We start from the raw sequence: 21,326 nt of genomic DNA, 5'->3' as shown, positions 1-21,326 counted from the left end.
GGTTGGGGTTTTGAACTTGATGTTCGGGTTGCGTCTACTTTCCAGGACCCTCTCGATTAGGTCTCCGACAAACTGCGTTGTGTGTGGTGTGAAGACTTTTTTCAATATCCATTGCTTGGACTTCTTGCAGTACACCTGTTTGAACCGTGCTTCTCCTGTAAATGACAAGGAATATAATAACACATAAAATATAAATGACGACTTGATTGTAGTAGACTTCTCTCCCCAATAAATATATTACACCTTTCAGCAAAGTATGCCAATTCAGTTAGCTGTTAACATTCTAATTTTGGTTATTATACTATTCGAAGAGCACATGATAACAAACCTGTCACTGTGGTGGCTTGCTTCCTTTTCACAATGTTTTCATTGTGGTCGAGGATGGCGAGGTGGCACCTCTCCCTCATTCCATGGTATTGCCGCTTGGGAAGGTATTTCAGCAGAGCACTATGAAAGTTCTCCAGTGGCCCTGTGTGCAATTACATAGAGGATGGATAGGACTAATTAAAACATGTTCATTAGGATATAGAAAAATATGCAAGAGTAAAAGTGCATCTATTCTCACCAGTATGTTTGAAGAGTGCCATCTGGTTGAGGTCTTTCAAGAGCCTTTCGTTTAGGACCAGTGACGACAGGGCCTGCAATGCCACTGAGTCCTTGTCAATCCACATCCGCATCCTCTGGTCCTGGGCGGTAAGAGGAGGATGATCACACCGATGCTGTTTTCCGTCATCATCTCTCCACTCGTGTTCGTTGCAAACATGGTGTGTAATGGATTTCCAACGGTTTTGCAGTGCCTTTGTGAAAGAAAAGTGTTTCAATAATACTAATGCTAAAAAGCACACATCGGATAGAAACTTTATTGCAGCTTTTGATTCCTTACCTCTATGTCCCCCTTACTTGTGGCACAGCTATACCACATGTGGTTTACGACAGACCTGTGAAAGATATTGAAATTAGTCATTTCCAACCTTGTAAACCAATGGAACTTCTGCAAGATTACAAACCAACACTGACCTGGTCCATGCGAGAAGGATTGCAGTGTCCTTTTTTTCCCCCTTCGTCAGTATTTTATTCCAGAAACCTGTGGTCGTAAATGCAGCACAATTTTGGTAAAACACCAACATTTTCCATTTATTTCTGTATTGTCCCTATTAACCCTGTCAGAGCCATTTATATCCACCTTTTAGTTTAGATTTAGCTATTACTTATTTTACCCACATGGTGGTCTATTGCACAGGGTGTGGCTTGTCACTGGGAATTAGGTAGAAGTACAGGTGTGGTGATCAGCTCACCACAGCAATTTATTTGTCAGCATACCGGCAATGTAAGAAAAATAGGAATGGTTTTCTATTTCTTCTGGCTTGATACAGCAAAGTGGTTTATTCCAATGTAAAATGGTAGAAAGGTTGGTCTCCATGTAAATTGATTTGGCCCTTATAGCCAAACTGGTCTGATAACCTTTTGTTCAACTATGTATATGATAATTGAGTTACCCTCACACCTTACACACCTCACCTGGTGCCAAAGCTTTGCTTCCCTCAGCCAGTGTAGACGTGTGGATTGTTTGTTGTTTTGTTGAATGAAAAAAATCACACCTCTACAATGGCTGAGTTCATCAAAGCTGCACAGATTTGGGAGGGGGTGAGGAGTGACACAATGAGGTGTCAATGGGGGTATGTCCTGAAAAGTCTGGAGAGTTGCGTGTGTGTGTTTACAAGAATAGCAAAAAATACATACCTTTGGCTGTGTGCCAGATGTCAAATTCGTGCTGGATATTAAGATATTGTTCCCTCATTATCTTCCGTATTGATGAGGAGCGGTCCGTGGTCATCACCTCCACGTCAAGGCCCAAGTCCAGAAGCTCTGTCATTCCCCGTCTAAAACCCAGTGGCTCCATGGCTCCAGAGCTGGTGGCCTCTGTGGACTAAAGATTCAAGTTTGATAAGTTTGATGTTATTAAAGTTTTCATAGCAGTAGTAATTTTCCATTATTGTGATTCTGCATGCATTTATATGTATCTTACCTGCACTAGCTCTGTGTGGAGTATCTCCTTTGTATCATCTAGCATAAACGTGTAGTGACAGTATTGCGCATTGAAACCTGGCGAGTCACATCGGCCATCCCCTGCCAAGTGTGGCCGCTTCCCATCCTCCTGTTCCAAATAAACTCTCCTCATACAAGTTCTCAATAGCAGGGTGCAAGTACACCTTCTGGATGGCGTAAAATGTAGTTTGTGCAATCATTTGGACACCCACGGTTTTGCACCAGTCTGACAGGTCCGTGTATGTTCCACCCTTGAACAGAACAGCTGCCGCAGAAAGGAGATTCACCTCCGGCATTCCTCTAACATCAGGTGAAGATGTCCAAGTCCCAGAATGGCCCCCAAGACAAGTCCATTTCACCTTCCTCTGTGCCCCAGTATCAAAAATGTGCTTCGATGAAATTGGTTTCCCGCACATCTGGCAGAATTTAAATAGTGACATGAGGCTAGATTCATTGACAATGAACTTTTCACTCCAGTCTTTTCCACCTTCATCTTCTGATGATGACGATGTTGTGGGGGTGATGGTTGACTCAAGCTGATAGCTTTCGTCGGTTACACCAACTTCAATGCTGCTGGCACTCGTATTGAGGCCTCCAGGTGTACTTGGGCATGGTAACTGTAAAATCAAAAAGAGGTTTCTTTTCAGTGTTAAATTCCACTAATTTCAATCATACATTAGTCTTCGAACTCCATTAGAGACAATATGCTGTACAAACTTACAAACTGTGCTGCTTGGACAGGGGTAGGTGTCTTGATTGGTGTTGAGGTTAGAAAACATTGTTCATCATCTTCCCACGACGACGACACCAAAGCAGCAGCAGACACTGTTTCAGTCTGAAATGCCATATGTTAAATAACGTTAAAAACATTTTCACAACATCAAACTATCAAACGTGAAACAAGGTGGATTTACATTGATACCAGCAAACGTATATAGAACATAGCTAAAGCGTCTTTATAACGTTACATTGCTAATTTGCCTCTTCACTGAGTGGAATTTTAGTGACACCGACACATTAGAACCACAAGCGAAAAAAACATGCGGAAGACGGCAGATTTCCTATGTAAACAGCCAACTTATATACAACTCATATTTGATGTCCTGCTTTACTGCAGACAACTATATGTGTGTTTTTAGAAATAGTTGAGCGAGTCTCTTACCTCCAAGCGAATGCGTTTAGCGCTGCTAGGTCCAGATGTTCCAGGTGGTTCATCGTCACCTGGAAAGGTCAACACCAACGGAATTGCGGTATCCAAAAGAGCGACTTTCTTCATTCCCAAGACATTGAGTTCGAAGTCTTCCTTTTTGAAATGGAGACTGCAAATCCTCAGGCTTTTTTTTTAATCACGCTAACTGTTCTGTCCTTGGCTGCACAGCCCAGCACAAATCTCTACATAGTCTCCCAGCCTCAGACGATGTACAAGCACAGTGGATTCATTTTATTTTTGATGGCAATGTCCCAGCTAGAGTCGTCAAAAGTCTGTACATGTGTGCGAACCACTTCGTGTCGGACTGTTTTAACAACCTTGGTCAGTACAATACTGGACTGGCCAAAAGACTGTTGCTGAAAGAGGGAGCAGTACCAACTGTCCGTGGCAAGACGACAGAGGAAGTAACTGTAAGTATTTTTAAGAATTTATACTTTTTCATTGTTCGTGTAACACTAGCACATGCTAACAGTTGTTAGCTGCAGGAGCCTCAGTGACGCTAACGTAGTTATTTTGTTTGTTAAATGTGTGCAAGATGAACATGAAACTTATAAGGTGAGGTTAATTTATTAACCAGCTGGTGCAGTTGTCTCCATATTCTACCCTGCTGCTATTTTTTTATAGAGATTCACACAAAGTTTATGCCGTGAATCACCAAGCAATTTCACCCCTGCTGCCAGTAGCTCTGTGCAGGGGATTGTTGATTATTACAACGCACTTTGGAGAGAGAAAAAGGCGAATGGCGAAAAAGACACAGAGCAGAGAAAACGACAGTAAGTTTGTGATGATTTCGAGCAGAAACAGAATTAAAACGCTACAGTACAGTGTCTGTTGTAAACTGAACTAGCCTAGCTAGCACAATAACAGCCAGCAGCTGACAGTCATTGTTTCATTGGGATCAATCATCTGATCGCGTGGATCTTCCAGCTGTATATATATAATGATGATGATGACCACAGCAAAACATCAGTACCAAGCAGACCATGATGGCAGTCTGCAGTGACACAAAAATCCAAAGTAAAAATATACCTCTGACAAAATGTGTACAGACGTCTAACTAGTGGGCCCTCTGAGAGAGCAGGGTTGTCCTCTTGTTTTCAGACTAATGGAGGAAAACTGAAACACTGACAGGTGTCATGCCAGTTACTGGGATTTTGCCGATGTTGTTTCTTCAAGCCCCTCAGAGTTTTAATGACTTCCAGCTTTAATTTAAACTCCTTTTGTTGTAAAAGTTCTGTGACATCACTAGAGTCGTCATCGAAACGGCAGCACTCCTGGTCATTCCACCCCCACACTCAGCAGCCAAATTTAACCTCAGGGATTTACTGATGGAATCCCATGAGATGAGTCACATTAAATGGTGAAATGCCACTTACATCAAAGGTCAGCAGAAATAATACCATCAGTAATAATAGAATTTATATTTATTTATAATTAAAGATAAAGGCATGTTTTTCTGAGGTTTTAGCAAACCTTTAATGGTTTCAGAAAATATATATAGAAAAAAAATTACAGACTTATCTATTCATTTTAGGAGTGATAGAATATTTCACCCCTATATTTTGCTATACAAACATGATGGGGTAATACTTATATTTTATGAAGATCTGGGCATTTAGAGTGATAGAATATATATTGAATTGAAAATCATTTCTGTTTATTAGGTATTATCTGATCTGCTTACTCAATCTGGTAAGGTCTACTGCACCATGCTTTATTTACTGTACTGTACCCTGATGTATTCTGTTTATATACAAACATTAGTAAATCAATAAATATCCTATCTGTTATTCAAATATTATATTATATTGGATCTATATATATTTATTGTATTCAGTAATACAAAATGTATTTCTACTCCACATTATTGTACTCTATTGTATTCTTTATCAGTTTAAGCTGGGCTTTGCCCGACAGGAAGCTAAAGTCTCTGGTTCATGCAGATCACTTTTGCCACAATGTTATATCACCATTTCAGTGGTTGAATTTTTGAGCAAGTTGAATTTCACTTCTGCTTCTCTTTCCTCGGCTATGATTGCAGCTGTTCTCAAACATTTTCTGGGATGCCCCCCTTTAGAAGCTGGGAGGTTCACAGCCCCTATCCCACAGTTTTTATCCATCATTACCCAATGATCGGGAAAGCAACTAATAAAAAATTATGCAAGTTGAATTTGAATGAATTCTGTAGTAAGTGCAATAACATCAACAATTATGTTCATTTCCCTTACATAACTCTAAAATAAAATAAATCTAATTTGAATGAATTAGATTTATTTTCTTTGTTTGCCTTTCACACACATGCATAATCTTTTCCCTGATAAAGTCTTTGCTGTCATGAAAGGTAAATCCCATTCATAAAATCTGTGGGAGTGTCGTAATGACAACACAGTGCTGTAAGTGTGACGTTGTCTAGAATGGAATGGAAACTTTGACTAGTTGATCAATTAAAGCAACAGAAAATCCTACCTGAGCTTATTTGTAATGACCAAACTCCTGTCAGTCATATTTTACGGTTTGCTTATTATATAATTATAATTTTAAAACTGTATAGGAGTTTAACTCAGTATCTGTCCAATGAGAGAGTGTTAATAAGCCAGTTTCATTAGTCCTTGTTGCAATACTCTCACTGCCTTTGGATTTAATGTCAATATTACATTGTATTTTTATACGAAGAATAATAATAGTATATACACATAAATAAAATATAAATACATATATGTATTTATAAATTATAGATATATCATGTGGAATTAATGACTGATTAAATTTAGAAGGCTTAATATTTTCTATTACGTAGATTCACTTTGTCAAAAGGTTATGTGGATAAATCTCAAGCTGGTAGCTTCCCTCAAATTCACAGACTTTTTAAAGTAAATATAAACTACTAAATATAAATAGTAATGCAAAAATTATACAAAAATAGCAATACTATCATGTAAAAATAATGCATTAAAAGTATGCATATAAAAATAAAAGTATGTATATAAATATACAAATTCATATTATTATATTTTAGTCTAGTCTATATAGTGGAAGACATAAAACTAATAGTAATTAACAAATTAAAATATTACTATAATTAATCAACAAAAACATACAATCAGTACACATGAAAAAACCTATATCTATATAGATATACTGTACAAACACACTTGCATATAGACACACGAACAGCAGTAGTGTACTCACGGTGTACAGGTGAGCGTTGCGGTCCCAGCAGTGACAGTGATAGCAGACAGATGTGGTGACAGCGTGGACTGTGGCCGCTTGTGGTCAGTTTCCTGTCAGCTTAGGGGGAACCTGCACTCTCTTTTCAATGTTCCCACCCCTCTGAGATGGAAATTTCTCATGTTTCCCAATGTAACGCAGTGTACTGTACAGCTCACCACTCATGTCTGCTGACTCCTCAAAACACACTACACATAGTATATACACACACTGAACCCACAGACATCGTGGGCAAAGACCTACACAGCCAGCCAGGGAGAATTTCTGCAGGTTCATTGTGAAGAAAGGCAGTGGTCTAGTTTGACAAGTGTTTATGACTGTTGTAGCTGTTCCTCTGGCATCATCTGCCTCTTGCATCAGTGGTGGACATCTCTGTTTGTTTTAGGACAAGAACACACATACATTTACACACACACACACACCCCAACTATCTGCACATAGAATGACTAATTGTTCATTCATCTTTCAGAAACCGTTTTCTCGCCAATAGTAGTATCAAGTCATACATCTTCATTTCTGACATTTCTGTTGCCACCTTATTACAGTGGAGGTATAAACTATTTTGTTTTTTGTTCTGAAATAAAAGTTGTTGTTGTGTATTATTCATTTATTTTTAGTTATAATTTTCGATATGCTGTAAAACTGATAATTTGATCATCATCTGATGTGGGATAACTAGTTCCAGAGCTGTTACTGAGTCAGTAGACCAGAGAGCTACAGTAACTATTTGCTGTGGTTAAACTGGAGGAGTAGAACAGCTTACAGGCTCTGGTGACAGCTTTTGTATTGTTTCTTCAGCGTTTCTACCTCATGATTAATGAATAACAAATCAGCTATACTGTAATTGCATGTGCGACACTCCCTATTTTTTCTTATAAAGCAGTACGTGAGTGTGTGCACATTGTGTAGAGATACCAGTGTAGAGATCTTATTAGTGATGTAATGCAGTAGGTTTCTGCCACCAGACCCAGCCAGCTTGTTGTGTGGGTTCAGCTTTGGTTATTTTCAAGAATTTTATTTTTGTGACTGTGCCAGTAGACCTTTTACACAGGAGCCATTTTGACAAGAAATAGTCGGGCAAACACATGTGTTACCAATGATACTAATTAAGGTTGTATTCCATTCAGGTCAAACAGAGTCAGAGTGCTGCTATTGTGCATGTTAGCTCAGTGGAAAGACTGCTACACTAATAAGAACTGAATTTTAATTAATATGTATGTAACACCTGTATTTATTAGTCCTGTCCTAATCTGCTTTTTTTAGCCCCTAATCTGATGAAGTATTTGCAGATACGGAGTCCCTATCCGATACTTATATGTTTTTTAGATAATGCAGTGCATAGTGCCCACTACAAGTACATTAAAGTTATTAATATCAAGCCACTGTATGCTTGACAATTAAATAACATCAAAGCTGTTTCTTACGGTTGTTGGTTTTTTTTTTCACACAAAATTTTAAAATAATAGATCTTCTCTGTAATCTTTTTGGTGTTGTCGCTGGCTGGAGGTATTGTCTCTCCAGTGTTTGGTGCAGCCTTTACTTGAGTTGTCTGAATGAACTCTGTATTCTGCTGAGTAATTATTTTTGTCGTCTGTACTTTTGCATGGATTACATTAATTAATTACTCATGTTGGTGTGGTTTTTGTTGCACTTACAGTGGCATGTTGAGTGTGGCTATATTGCTCTCTACTCTGAGCAGAGGCAGCTCCGCCTGCAGTGAAATTCCATGACATAGCTGCACCGTGCATGAAAGCACGAGTAAAAACTGCTGTGTCACAGCTGACTTAAAACAATGGATCTGATCAGGTCATTAAAGCAGATACCGATCAGTTAAAAAATGCTTTGATTGGCACCAATACTGATCGTTGAGATCAGATCGGGACATCCCTAGTATTTGTTATTATTATCGGTATTATTTCATGTCAGAATGGTTGCTGTGAAAAGGGTTTAATTTGTCTTGCAAGGACAGTAAATAGAAGATGCCTTATGTGAAGAAAGACAGGGAGAGAGTGTAGCCAATGAGTTGCCTTAGCCTGGCATGCTAACAGGCTAATTTTAACACAAGAAATATTGTCAAAAAACTTTGTGGATGAAAATCATGGCCAGTAACATTAATATAGACAAATATAACTGACTGACTGAACAACATTAGTAAGATTTAGTGCACATTATACAAATTGAGCAGAGAGAGATGTCATTTCTGCCCACCATCGTTATGTGGATTAGGAAATAGACTCATAACTTTGGTAATGGTCTAAAATCTATTTTAGTCTTTGTGGATTTTGGAAATACTTTAAGAAACATCTGAATTTTTAAAAGATTGTCAGAGATGTATCTTTCCGAAAAAAGCGTGATAATACACAAGAGGAACAAACTGCGAAAAGATTTGTAGTAAGCTCATACTTTACTATTTTTTTAAAATTCTGTTATTTAGTTTTCACTCTGTAGCCTTTAATGCGTTAAATCAATCCATTAAAAATGGGATAATTTTAAGCATTAAGACAGTTGTTAATTGCTTGAAAAAGAGCTTGTTTTTATTTATGCATTTAATTTTTTTATTTTTTTTAAATGTTGTGTGAACTTATTAGATATAATCAGTGGGTAAAGATCCCATCAAGAAGTTTTCTCTGTTCTAAAATGGGATCCTTTCCTTTGAATGATAGTTCTAGTGAAACAGGACGTGGGCACTCAGTGAGTGATGCAGGCTGTTGCTAAAACGCAGTCAGATTCTTGTACAAATACTACTTGACACTGAAGTAAAGTGTACCTGAATCAAAAAGATTTGGCGCTTACCAAACCCTCCCTTTATATAACAAATCTGAAAACAGCTGTGTAATAGTAATATGACTCACTCTTTTGTCATCTCTCTGTGTAGAAACTATGATGTCCACATTGAGCATTATTCTGACATACTTTTGATCTTGACATGGACATTTTCCAATACAGAGATACTTGCAAATTACATTACATGACTACTCTACAGTGATGTAAGCTGTAGATTGGCTTGCTGGTTGGATCATGTGAAAGAGCTCTATTCCACATTCTAATCCAGTCTGTGACAAAACAGGAAAATTTAGTTTGTTAGAATTTGTATCCACTCCGTTTGGATTCACAAAGATTAATCGCAAGCAGAAGAGCCCTTGTAAACAAAAGCCACATGACTAACTATTAATTAATGAATTAATTTAATGGACAGAGATTTGGTAAATTTATGTCATGCTGTCAGGGTACGGCTGCATTGTGATCCACTATGTGTCTTTTTGTCACACTAATACAGACTTTGAGTTAGAGTTTGCCAACCATGCACCTTAAAAACAGATCTGAATCCACTTCCTGTAATCCAGGACTACCTGCTTCTGAGAGCATTAAGAGAAAGAGCTAAATCTAAGAAACAGTTCAGACTCTAGTTCGTGTACAGCCTGTGAACGTTTGATTCACTCTACCTTCTCACTCAAAACAACCTGCTTTTCAGATGTCTTCAATGGAGAAAGAATGTTATATTCAGGTACTGCTGTGTCATGAGAATGAATTACATTGTTCACCCAAACAATAGAGGACACGTTTTTCAGATTATTTTCACAGCATTCTCTGGAGCTACAAAAGGTTTTATACAACTTTCTCCTTTAAATGAATATGTGTTTACACATTACATTAATAACAAATATATCATTCTCATAATTCATTTCTGTGGACATTTTTAGCCATTATTCCTGACTCCTTTATTATTATGAGTCTTTTTGAGACTAAATGTCATCTTCTGGTCCTGGATCAAAATGATGATAAAATGGTATCATGACATTTACACATAAAGTAGAGAACATGAACTCCACATCAGCAGATTGTGCTGAACCTCTGGGTAGCGTCTTCAGTTGCAAAGAGGAGTTTTGTCACTAACAAAACCAAGCCCTTCATACACAACAGCAGTGCTCTGCCAGTGTTTTTAACACATGCAGGTTAAAAGGTAACAGATGCAGGACATACCGTTCATTAAACTGGCCATTGAGAAAGCAAAAGATGTTGCGTGTTTTGGGAATTCTCCAGATCACCTCATCGTTATCTGTGATATCCTGATACTCAATCATACTGGACAGATGACTAAGCAGTTTGACAGAGCTGCTTTTTGTTTTTTGTTTTTTGTATCTGCTGAGGAATTTACCTTCTGAGATTTGAAGACCTGTGTCCTACAGCAGGCTGCTCTCACAGGAAGCTACACAAAAAAAAAAAAAATGCCATTGTTTCCTCACACCAGGATGAAAACTTCAGGTCGCATGGACTCACCCAGAGTAGTTTTTAACATTAAAGTAAGTCAAAACTTAATATGCAACTGCACCTTAACCAAATGATCTAAAAAATATCTAGAAATGTATGGCAGCGTTCTTACTTGTTTTGTGCAGAACAATGTAGACTATGAGCCAAAGACTTGCGGTTTTTTAATCTTATAGGTCAAGTGCAAATTGGATAATTGGATTTTTTTGCTTCATAGAGGACCATGAGTTTTGTTAATTACACCACAAATAAGGATCCCCTCCCCCACCTCAATTAACTAGTTTAGTTTAGTCCTTACTGAAATTAACTACTTTTGCTCCTAACTTAATCTTCACAGAAAATTCTACATTTACATTTGGCTCCTCTGTCAGCCAACATTTAATCCATGCAGGCAAACTTTTAGCAAGCTATTCATACTAAATCAGTTCTCCCTGCCTTTGAAATTTTGAATGATAAAAATTCACACTAATTATTTGTCCACATAATGATCAGTATATGAAACAAACAATCAAATAGTGAATTCCACTGTATGCAGAATGTTGCATGCATGATGGCAGTGTTATATTTTCACAGCACACTGTGTGTAGATGTCAGGGACCAAACAGTCAAGCAATGAGGAGAACAGGAGTTTGTTGAAAAATAGGGTCTTTTTTAATTAACCCAAAAATATCAAACAATAAACCAAGAATTTAACAACTAGGCCTATAAAAGAGGTCAACAAAATATACTATACACAAAAACAGCATATCAACAAACAACAAAACAGACTATGAACTGCCAACAAAACAGACTATGAACTCAACAAACAGGACTATGACCAACAACTGACCTAACACGAATGAGACACCAAGGGAAAGATATATAAGTGGCTTGGCCCAAAAACCACATTTACACCCACAAAGGGGAAAAACAAAATGGACGCCAATTACCAACTACTACAAGTAAAGACAGAACTAAACCCAAAAATCCCCCCTCCCAACATGACAGCACAATGGTACGGCTGTGCAGTGCCACAAAGGAATATAACTGCCTCCACCCTTTAGGGCCAACACCAGTTTCTTAACCCCCCAGGACCAGACCCTCCTTCCACATGGTAACCAAGAAACAATGATTTAATATAAACAGAAAAATTTACTTAACCTACAACATGAAATGTGTGGCAAGCCCATTATTAAAGCAGTGATGGTTAACAAGCAAATAAATGTAATATCATGAACTGCGAAATCAACTATGTATATGTGCAATTAATGAATTTGTTTGGGGTGTGCTGCAAAAAGAACTTAATCTGTGTACTTATTGAAACATGAATCAGCCTTGTGTATCTGTATTAACCATGCGGGGGGCTTTTTTGTTACCCTGATGTGGCTTGGGCCATCACAGTAGATATTACAGTAAATATTGGACTGTAAGAGAGTTGCAAGCCTACAAAGGTAGTTTTTAAAGGAGCAGTGTGTAGAATTTAGTGGCATCTAGCTGTGAAGTTGCAGATTGTAACTAACTGAATACCACCAAGTGTGTAGGAGAAACTATGGTGGCCACAAAACATTGTGCAGGGTTGGCACAGCCTGTGGTGGTAGGGCCCAGTGTGACCTTTTAATCGGGCCCAAAATCCCACCCCTGGTTGTGTGCACCAGATTGTATGAACTGTGCAACATAAGACATCATCAGAAAATTATACTTGTCCTTACTTCTCTTTTCAGCAGGGCTCCCACACTCATTTAGAAACCAGACATACAGAGACCACAGGATGGACTCAACAAGTCAGAATTTACAACACACTGACTTTCTTTTAAGGGACTCTTCATGTGAAAACAAGTTTCAAATGGAAAACATGAGGTATAGTCTGTTGAAACAGACCAAAACGTGCAACTGACGTGTTAGAAGTGTTTCAGTTAACCAACATGTGTTACAACATTTCTCTTTTCAACATGTTTGCATGTGTGTTTTGGGGAACAAACAGCAGCAGAGGCATAAAAGACACACTCTTCTTTTAAAATTACTTTTAAAGTTTATTCAAAGAAAAAAAAAATTCAGGAAAATACATGACTTCCTGTCATACACAGAGAGGACATAAGTTAGAGTAGCATGGCAGAAACAGCAGAGGAAAAACACGTCGCCTCACGTCCAAGCCTGTAGGGAACGTAACTGCAATGTTTCCACGTTTAAAGCAGCGCTATGCGAATACCTGAAATGAACAACACGTGTGTTCTTTATTGTTTTGTAAGTAGGTTATTTAGTGGGGTAGAGGGAGATGACAGACAAATGAAAATATCCAATAAAAACTGGGCTCAAAAAGCAAAAACAAACAATTAAAGAACCAAGACGCATATGCATTAAACATAAATACCGTGATGCACATTAGTGTAACAAAACATTGCCTCTGTAAACATTTTCTCCACCTAAGGTGAGCGTAATAATATTAAACCACCGCAGTCGCATATTTACGTGTACATAGACTTACAGAAACAACAGAAACTATTAAGCTTCTTGACTAGCGCTAAAACTTAAGAATACACAATGCTTCAAGTGATTTTTTTTTTTTGTTTTTTTTTAAAGGATTTCCAAGTAGTGGTTTTCATAACAATAGGTTCCCACGTTTTAAATGCTGCCCTCTTGGCACTTTTTCCAATGTGAGTTGGCAAGCGACTAGTTTTTCTCATCCGATATATAGACTTATATCATCTCGTCCTTTTTTTTAGCCCATAAAGAATATCAATGATCACAATTTTTTCATGAAGTCAATACAGCCACTCATCAAGGCCTTGATGTAATAAGAGACACACACCGGGTACTACTGCACACACAGACCTCAGACAACACAGCAATGGGGTCCAAACAGCTTGTTTTCTGCACAAGGGAAGGAAAAGTTAGAAAGTGTTACTGAGTGACTGGCAGTAACCTTTTCACGTGTCAAAACACTGCTTGTGTGTGTAATTATCGTCAGGGGAAAAACACACCCAAGGCTAACTTGTTCGTGACCTGATGAGGCCATGTTTAAACATGAAATGAAAGCACAAATTGGACTCTCCTTTGCCCCTTTTTGTGAACAATGTGCAATCTGTCAGAGTCGCTGTGGAAACGGAGGAAAATCCAGCTCAGCCAATGGCCTAAAAGGAGATTGATGCTGCAGTTTGCTGCTCAGTCTTTCACATATACAGACAACTTAAATAACAGCTGGAGCAAGAAGTGGGGGGCACGAAATAGAGAAAACAATTCCTTCCCGAAAAAGTGGGTTTCCGTCTTCAGGTTCTTCACAAACAGCCGAGTGAGGAAAAGTTCTGCTCCGTGTTGCCTGTTTTGTGACACTTCATCACAGTAACGCTGACATTCAGAGTCTGAGTGTAGAATTGATGAGGATGAGGTTCAGGTCCCCATTTGATTGGAAAGAGTGCCTGACGTGCACGAGCAGGACTCGTAGGACGCCAAACAGCCCTCCTCAGCTCTGATGCACTCTTGTTTGCTCCCGCACAGATTCTCACTGCTGTGGAAAAGGTTTCAAAACAAATACAGAATGGCCCTCCTTGGAAAATATCTACACCTGACGTAGAGGCTCCGCTGTTGCTTTCAATCGTTTTAACTTGAAAATTGAACATCTAGGATTGATCACTTGTGACAAGATACAAAGCAAAAACATCATCTCATGCCTTGGACCACCACACAGTAATATGTCTTTCTACATTCTTGACACTTAGTGCATTGCATTCATACAAATGATAGGAACAAAAAATTAAAGTGATTTGAAAGAACGAAATGGAAGATAGAAAACTGGCTTCCAGAAAGAACTCCTCTGCTGAAACAAACTTGCTGACCATGCGTTTACCTCTCTGCCACGAAAATCCAATTCGTTCGAACTCTCCGACCGCACAAGCACACACATACCTAACTTTCTCTTCTACTTTATCCCTCCGTTATCATCTTTATTTATTTTTTTCATTTTATATCTGACTATTCACAGCAGTTCAAGTTTCTCGAGTTGAGAGACATCGGCTAACAGCCCTACCAGAGATGAGTTTATGTCGTCTTGTTTGACCGGTGGGGGAAAAACACTGACCACTGATCTGGAAGATTAAATGAACTTTTATTGTACATAGACACTTTATTTTATTTTATTTTACTTTATTTTTTGGACCACACCCACATCACTTTCTTCTTAGACAAACATACCTTGCACTTCTGTGGGTTCAGAGTAAAAGCAAGCAAACTGTGGGTGGATGTGCGTAAATCTTAAAAAACAAGGTAAAAGACATGTTTTACTCCACATAGTTACACTTATCTTCAAGGAATAATAATAGTAATAATTCAAAAAATACTATTCTGAAATCCATCTGCTTCAACGTTTCTTTCTCTCTCCGTATCCCCTTTTTTAAAGCACCTGTCCGAACAACACAATACTTCAACAACACACATACACACCCCTCCTGCCGAGTCCAATCAGACTTACAGTAGAACCTCAAATATTAGGCCCCTCTCACCTGCTTATCACCGTGACGAGCCCCACTGGCTCCGGGGTCTTACAATTTACCCCTGACTGACAGTCTCAATCTCTAACCAGCATGTCAGCAGTAGTTGGACCAAACAGAAGTACATTTACACTCACTACTGTAGCATTAATACAACAGACTTCCACCCCATTGGCCCCCATGAAACTCTCATTACAAAGGGCGGAGGGCAGGAACACCGGGCAGAGGGGGAACTCTCTTACAAGAGGCGGACCTGCAGAAGGTAGTAGCAGTAGTAGTAATAATAGTGGTAGCAGTACTAGTAGTTAGAAGACCTCAAGCTTACTGACCAGCCCAGGAGCACAGAAATGATGCAGAGGTACAAAATCTATCCCATCACAATCTGATGAGCACCAAGAAAAACGGAGAGGGAAACATAAAGTCGTTTTCCCCCTTTTCTTAAATTCACATTTATTTCTACTTTCTTTCATATATTAATTAATCATTGATTTTATTTTGTGTGCAAGTCGTCACTTTGGGTATTTCAGTGGGCGACGACTGCGTGACTTGACCGGTTGTGTCACAGGCGGCCCCGGAGCCGTGACGCAGCAGGGCTGCAGCTCCAGGGGAAAGGTGACGTCATTGTTGTCGACTGCTTCAAAAGGGCTGGTTGGTTGTTGGTTTTGTTCTCTTTTGGTTGTCCGAGTGCTGACAAGACATCGACGGTGGGTTCTGAGATCCAGTGTTAGTGAGGGTGGAGGACAATGAGGAAGATGAGGAGGAGGAGGAAGAGGGCAGGGTGCGGACCTCTACCAGCTGAGCAGGTTGCTTCGGCCCAGAGTCATAAAGTAGACCTGGCTGGAGCCTCCAGACCGAACGGAGGCGAAGAACACCTGAAGAGGAGACACAGACGGAGATTTTACTACTTGGTACAATCACACTCACACAGTCATCATTCAGTGCAGTTGGAATTTGAACACAAGAAAACATGAATGGAATGGAAACACCTGGCAGCTGCCATCTTTTTGTTACCAGTGTAGACCCTGATAAATAATTTTCTACAGATTTTAGTACAATCCAGGATTTTATTATTTCCCTACATAATACTCAGATCAAGTGAGAATCCATCTTGCCAGGCTTCAAGCTTTAAAATTCTGTCCAAACCACAGTGTTTCGAAGCAATCAGCATCATATTAGCAACTACTGGCAGCTACAGCATGAGCCGTGTGTATGACATGACAACGTGTGAGAAGTGGCTGTTTTCTCAAAAAAACCAAACAATTCTTGCTAAAGAGGTTAGCATAGATGCTGCTAGCATCAGTTAAATCAGAACTGAAAAGCAAAGAACGGCATTGAAGGCTTTTCTCCATGGATCTTCTCCCGACTGGCTTCGGTAAGAGTTTGATATGGTTTGTTGATCTGATTGGTTGAAGTTTTGCCCATGATAGACCATGACAGACAAATGGTTCATCCAATCACCTGTAACAGTATTTTTTGAATGTGCCTGCCCTTTTCCAGTATCCATTCCCAGATGGTTCTGTGTAACAAACCATCTGATCCAGACAGGTTAACGTAATACCTTAAATTAAATAATCCATCAATTAATTTCTGCTTCCCAGCTTTGTTTGGATTAAGGAAAAGAAATGTAGATAGATAGATAGATAGATAGATAGATAGATAGATAGATAGATAGATCTGAGCAAACCGCAGAGGTCCAGACAGAATCTGAATCTAAAAATCTGTATCTCCAGTATTACCTGCACTAAGAAATGAATGCAGTCATGTAGAAGAACCTCTCAAGTGTTACAGTTGTGCTTTTTCCTATTACACTGCCCACTAATGACTAACACCTTATTTCCTATTGTAAAAACAATTGACGAGAAATGTCTTAGCTGAAGAAATCTAATCACCAGTTAGCTCATTGACTAAGTTACCGTACTCCAAGGCTCACATAATTTCCCGCACATGCACAGCTAAGGGAAACACAGAGAGGGGAACAAATTTGATTGTTGAGGGAAGAGAAACTAGAGAAGTTTAACGTTACTTCCTGACAGAGCTGAACTAACAGAGAGTGGCTTTTGGTATGGTACATCTGACATGTTTGATGCTCTGTGTGGAAATCCGTGTGTCCACTGCATCTTCTCTAATGCCTTAGAGGGATTTCTGTTAACATGTTGTGCTTTTGAATACTTGTTACATCGCTGCCATTTGTTCATTTATAACATAACTGCTTAGATAGGGATGTGCTGTTGAATGTCTCACCTTGTCATTTCTTTCACAGAGGAACTTAAGTCTCTGGGCTCTCTTGTGCATGAAGACACCGTCCAGATGGCCAGTCTCCACCGAGCGGATCTCTATGGCCTTCTCTCCCCAACCCATGATCTGGTTGGAACGAATGTATGCTGCAAAGAGGTATTTGTGTTAACTGATATACTGATTTTTTTTAAAGAATGCTATATTTAAAGACTCTCTGCAGCACTACAGTACTTTATTATAATGCTGTTTGTCACACATATTTATCTTTATCCAAAAAGTGCATATATTGTGATTTCGATAATTCTGCGATTATTTGCGCAGCCCTAGAACATACACCACTCCTGCAGATTGCTCCAAAGCCTTTTTTAGTGTGTGTATGGTTGTCTGGTTGTGTCAGCTGCAGGATAAATGCAAGTGGCTTGTGTAGTTGCAATACAAAAGCTTTGTGCATATGTAAACGTGTTATATAATGATTCATCAATAATCAACAAATCATCATTAAGAATTTAATCCATTAGGAATATATTAACCAACAATGTGCAAAGTTGCACATTATAGGAAGTAAAAGTACAATACATAATGATAACCTCTTAACTGATATAGAAAAAAATAATGTGTAAATATGTGAAATCATCACTTTTTTTTGTTCAACTGTTGCTTTGTGAGTTTGTTGCTTATCAAGCTCAGCGGTTCAAAACCTGAGGGTCTTGCCTGACAGGCCACGTCAGGAAAAAAGAACAACAGAAAATGTATAATTTCTCCATCTCCTTTTTCTTATCTTTGTTCTTCTGATATGTCACTTAATTTACATTTTTCAGGCCTGTAAATATCACTCACAAGTGTAACAACCTCAGAAAGGTAAAAACCACCTTTTGGTGGAACTGTTTACAACTCCCTGATAAAGATGTGTCACAAGTAGACATTGCTTTATTTTAGGGAATCACTAATTGAGATAAATGTAGGGAAAAAACTGTTAGGTGTGTTTTTGTAGCTTTTGCCCATGTGACTCACCCACTGAGGTTGGCATCTCCCCCCACTGCAGCACCACGTCCTTGGTGATGCGTCCATAGGTGTTGACGTAAACGCCCTCGTCCTCGTAGCACACCAGTAGCTCGATGCCGTCAGTGTTGGGCAGGATGATGATGGCGTGAGACTGGATACTGGTCTGGATCTGCAGGGACACGCAACACCAACAAGAGGACATTATTTAACTGCGCCTTTGGCATCTATGATCAGCGGAGTATGTAATGTGTAAGACAACTATTAAAAGACCATTAGTCATAAATTCAAACCGTTGAAACTCAAACCTCAGTTTGATTGCCTTAACTGTGGAACCCAGGTAAAGAGCTGAAATATCCTTTAAGGCACCAGCAAACACACATGTGAGATGTAACGTTTGTGTGGTCTTACGTGTGTGGGCAGGTAGATGTCGTAGACAGCGCCAGAGTCGACATCCACGGCATGGAAGCCTGAAAATGAGCCGTAGATGACCTTTAACCTCTGGCCTTCCTCCACGGTGAGGTCGACCAGCAGCGGCTTGTGCACCAGGTCACCGAAAGACTGAAGCACACAGGTCAGAAAAACAGTTTTTTCCCCTCTCTTATTCAATCAACCACATCAGTAAATATTTGCCAGGGCAATGTTGATACAAGTTGAACAACACGTAAAATATCAAACTCTGTAAGAATTTGATCTTTGACCTATTTTATATCTTCAGCAGTATCAACATGCTGGATAAAAATAATTCAATCTCAGAATAAGAAAAAAAACCAAAATAAATTGTAAATACACCAGAAATGCACTAAAGATCCACTTTACTAATGTCATACTTGTACATGTGTTTGTCGTCATTGACATCAAAGCTAACAGACTGACTCACCTTGAAGGCCATGAACTTGTGGTAGGGCTTGGGTGCCCAGGCGTAGACCTCCACCGAGTTCTTCAGAGCCAGAACCAAGAATTTGATCCTCTCATATTTCACTGGGAAACAAAAAAGAAAAACAGAAACATTAGAACAACACAAAATATTACAATTGGCATCAGGATGGGAAACAGCATCAGCTGCACACTAAAATGTTGGGTCCGTTTTTTGTTGCTGTGGACTCCAGCCACTGGCAGGTTATCCACCACCGTTTTAAACTTCTGTTCGAGACACTGTAGCTGTTCGACAATAGATTCTTGGTTTGACACTTTACCAATAAAACTCATTTGTTTCCTTTCCTGCTGCAGTATTTAGTGCCGTTTACAGAAAAATTTGAAAACTGCCCATCCCTGCCCAAACTACAGAATGATTGCATTTAATTCTGTATCTGTAAAAGCTAATTTTCATCTGGATTAATTAATTTTTCGAATAAAAATGAAAGTTATTCACCCAGTATATATATAATAATAATAATTCTCTTAAACATGGCTTGTGCAGGGCAGTATCTTGTTCTAGGATGTGAATGATTAATTTACTGTACGCTGTAAATATGAGAGGATTTAAAGAAGATTTAATAACCATTTAGAAGTTGCTGAATGTATATCAGCATTAAAATGGTCTCTACATTGCTCCTCTTTGACCAATCATCAGTCGATGACTTTTGAGATTCATTCAATGGAAGACGTTCAGCTGCCATCCACTTTAATTTAATACTTCCAATGTACAGTAAAACGGTGACAATCACAAAAAATTGTGCAGAGTTGGGACTATGCAAACGAGTTTTTTTTTTTACAAACGCTCATTTAATCATTGTCTTTGGAAAGTCCTGTACTTCCCACAAGTGTTGGTTCTGTCTCTGCCAGCTGCTCAAAAATGTATGTGACGAGACATCGATGAAGACGTACCACACGTATTAATAAAACTCATCGTCAGGAAATGGATTTCACGACAAAGAGCTCTGATCAGTGGAGAGGAGTTTCCAACAGGAAGTGCTGGTCTTGGTGCAGTGGCACTACCATCACCAAGGACATTCTAAATTTTAGACAGTTACATGTCCACTCGGATGTCATTACTTAATCAAGGGCTTTCCTTCCATCGACAGGCTTGTCTCGTAAACATACAGTCACTCTGTATCTTATACTGAGTTTGTGACATTTGTTGAGTCCTGTGTTTGAATCCAGATGTGGCTGGGTTTATTTTTGATGGGAAACATGTATTCATAACACAGCACAGATGGGTTAGCTCACCAGAGACCATTATTCTCAGCGTACACACAACAACGTTATTTAAAACTGTCAATCACTAGAATTAGGGATGAATGATAATGACTTTTAGAAACACCACAGTAAAGTTTTTTTTTTTTCCAACAATAAACATAAACTAGCTTGAGATAATTTAGCATTTTTGCCTCCATTTGATGGGTAACAGCAGAGATAGGAGGTTGCAGTTACACAGTATGTATCTGAGACCACTAGGCCACAGGGAAGGCCAAACGTTCCAGTATTTATGCCCATAAATGTGGTGAAATCCGTAATAGTGAGAATGTGACTTACCAACTTTGTAGTGAACACAGCCCTCCAGGTCTCCGACGGTGGTCCAACCCTGTTTCTTCTCCACCTCAGGGTCATTGTGCAGGATCTTGTTCCTCAGCCAGGACAGATAGTACACACGGAGCTTGTTCTTCTTACCTGTCATTGATCAAGAAAGATCAAAACGGTTCAAATCTATTTTCTTCTTCAACCTTTTAAAGAATGGGTGAAGAGGCACAAGTAATTAGTTTGCTGTTCTCTAAAATTTTAAAATACTGCTGACTTTGCATTTGTGAATTTTGCAGCCTAATCTGCCTCCTGCAGTCTATGCAGACCCCGATGCAAGGTGAAATGCGTTGGTCTCACAATAAAGTTCTTCTTTATACTGTGTTGCAGGACTTTGACAATTCAATGTAATCCTGAAAGACTTA

At 39.0% G+C, this 21,326-nt stretch overlaps 2 protein-coding genes across 2 annotated transcripts; both read right to left on the bottom strand.

Moving 5' to 3' along the window:
• On the bottom strand, window positions 1-3,642 carry LOC118339263 (the record flags this gene model as incomplete). The annotated part of the gene is given in 8 exon segments (XM_035676838.1): window positions 1-155; window positions 329-469; window positions 566-797; window positions 884-938; window positions 1,018-1,084; window positions 1,741-1,927; window positions 2,027-2,663; window positions 2,768-3,642. Coding segments are annotated over 7 exon segments (990 nt in total), but the record flags the coding sequence as incomplete, so codon positions are not given.
• A 9,096-nt stretch (window positions 3,643-12,738) lies between these two features.
• On the bottom strand, window positions 12,739-21,087 carry LOC118339364 (mitogen-activated protein kinase kinase kinase kinase 4-like). Its single transcript, XM_035676957.1, has 6 exons — window positions 20,920-21,087; window positions 19,325-19,425; window positions 18,856-19,005; window positions 18,457-18,616; window positions 17,452-17,591; window positions 12,739-16,082 (listed from the first exon to the last, which is right to left on the bottom strand). Exons 1-6 carry the CDS (start codon window positions 21,059-21,061, stop codon window positions 15,999-16,001), a joined length of 777 nt encoding a protein of 258 aa, XP_035532850.1. The 5' UTR covers window positions 21,062-21,087; the 3' UTR covers window positions 12,739-15,998.
• Window positions 21,088-21,326: the final 239 nt, after the last annotated feature.

Source organism: Morone saxatilis, unplaced genomic scaffold, assembly GCF_004916995.1.
Source record: "Morone saxatilis isolate NCDOM2014 unplaced genomic scaffold, NCSU_SB_2.0 Contig5, whole genome shotgun sequence".
NCBI classification, from domain to species: domain Eukaryota; kingdom Metazoa; phylum Chordata; class Actinopteri; family Moronidae; genus Morone; species Morone saxatilis.
This window is presented reverse-complemented; position numbering and strand designations above follow the sequence as displayed.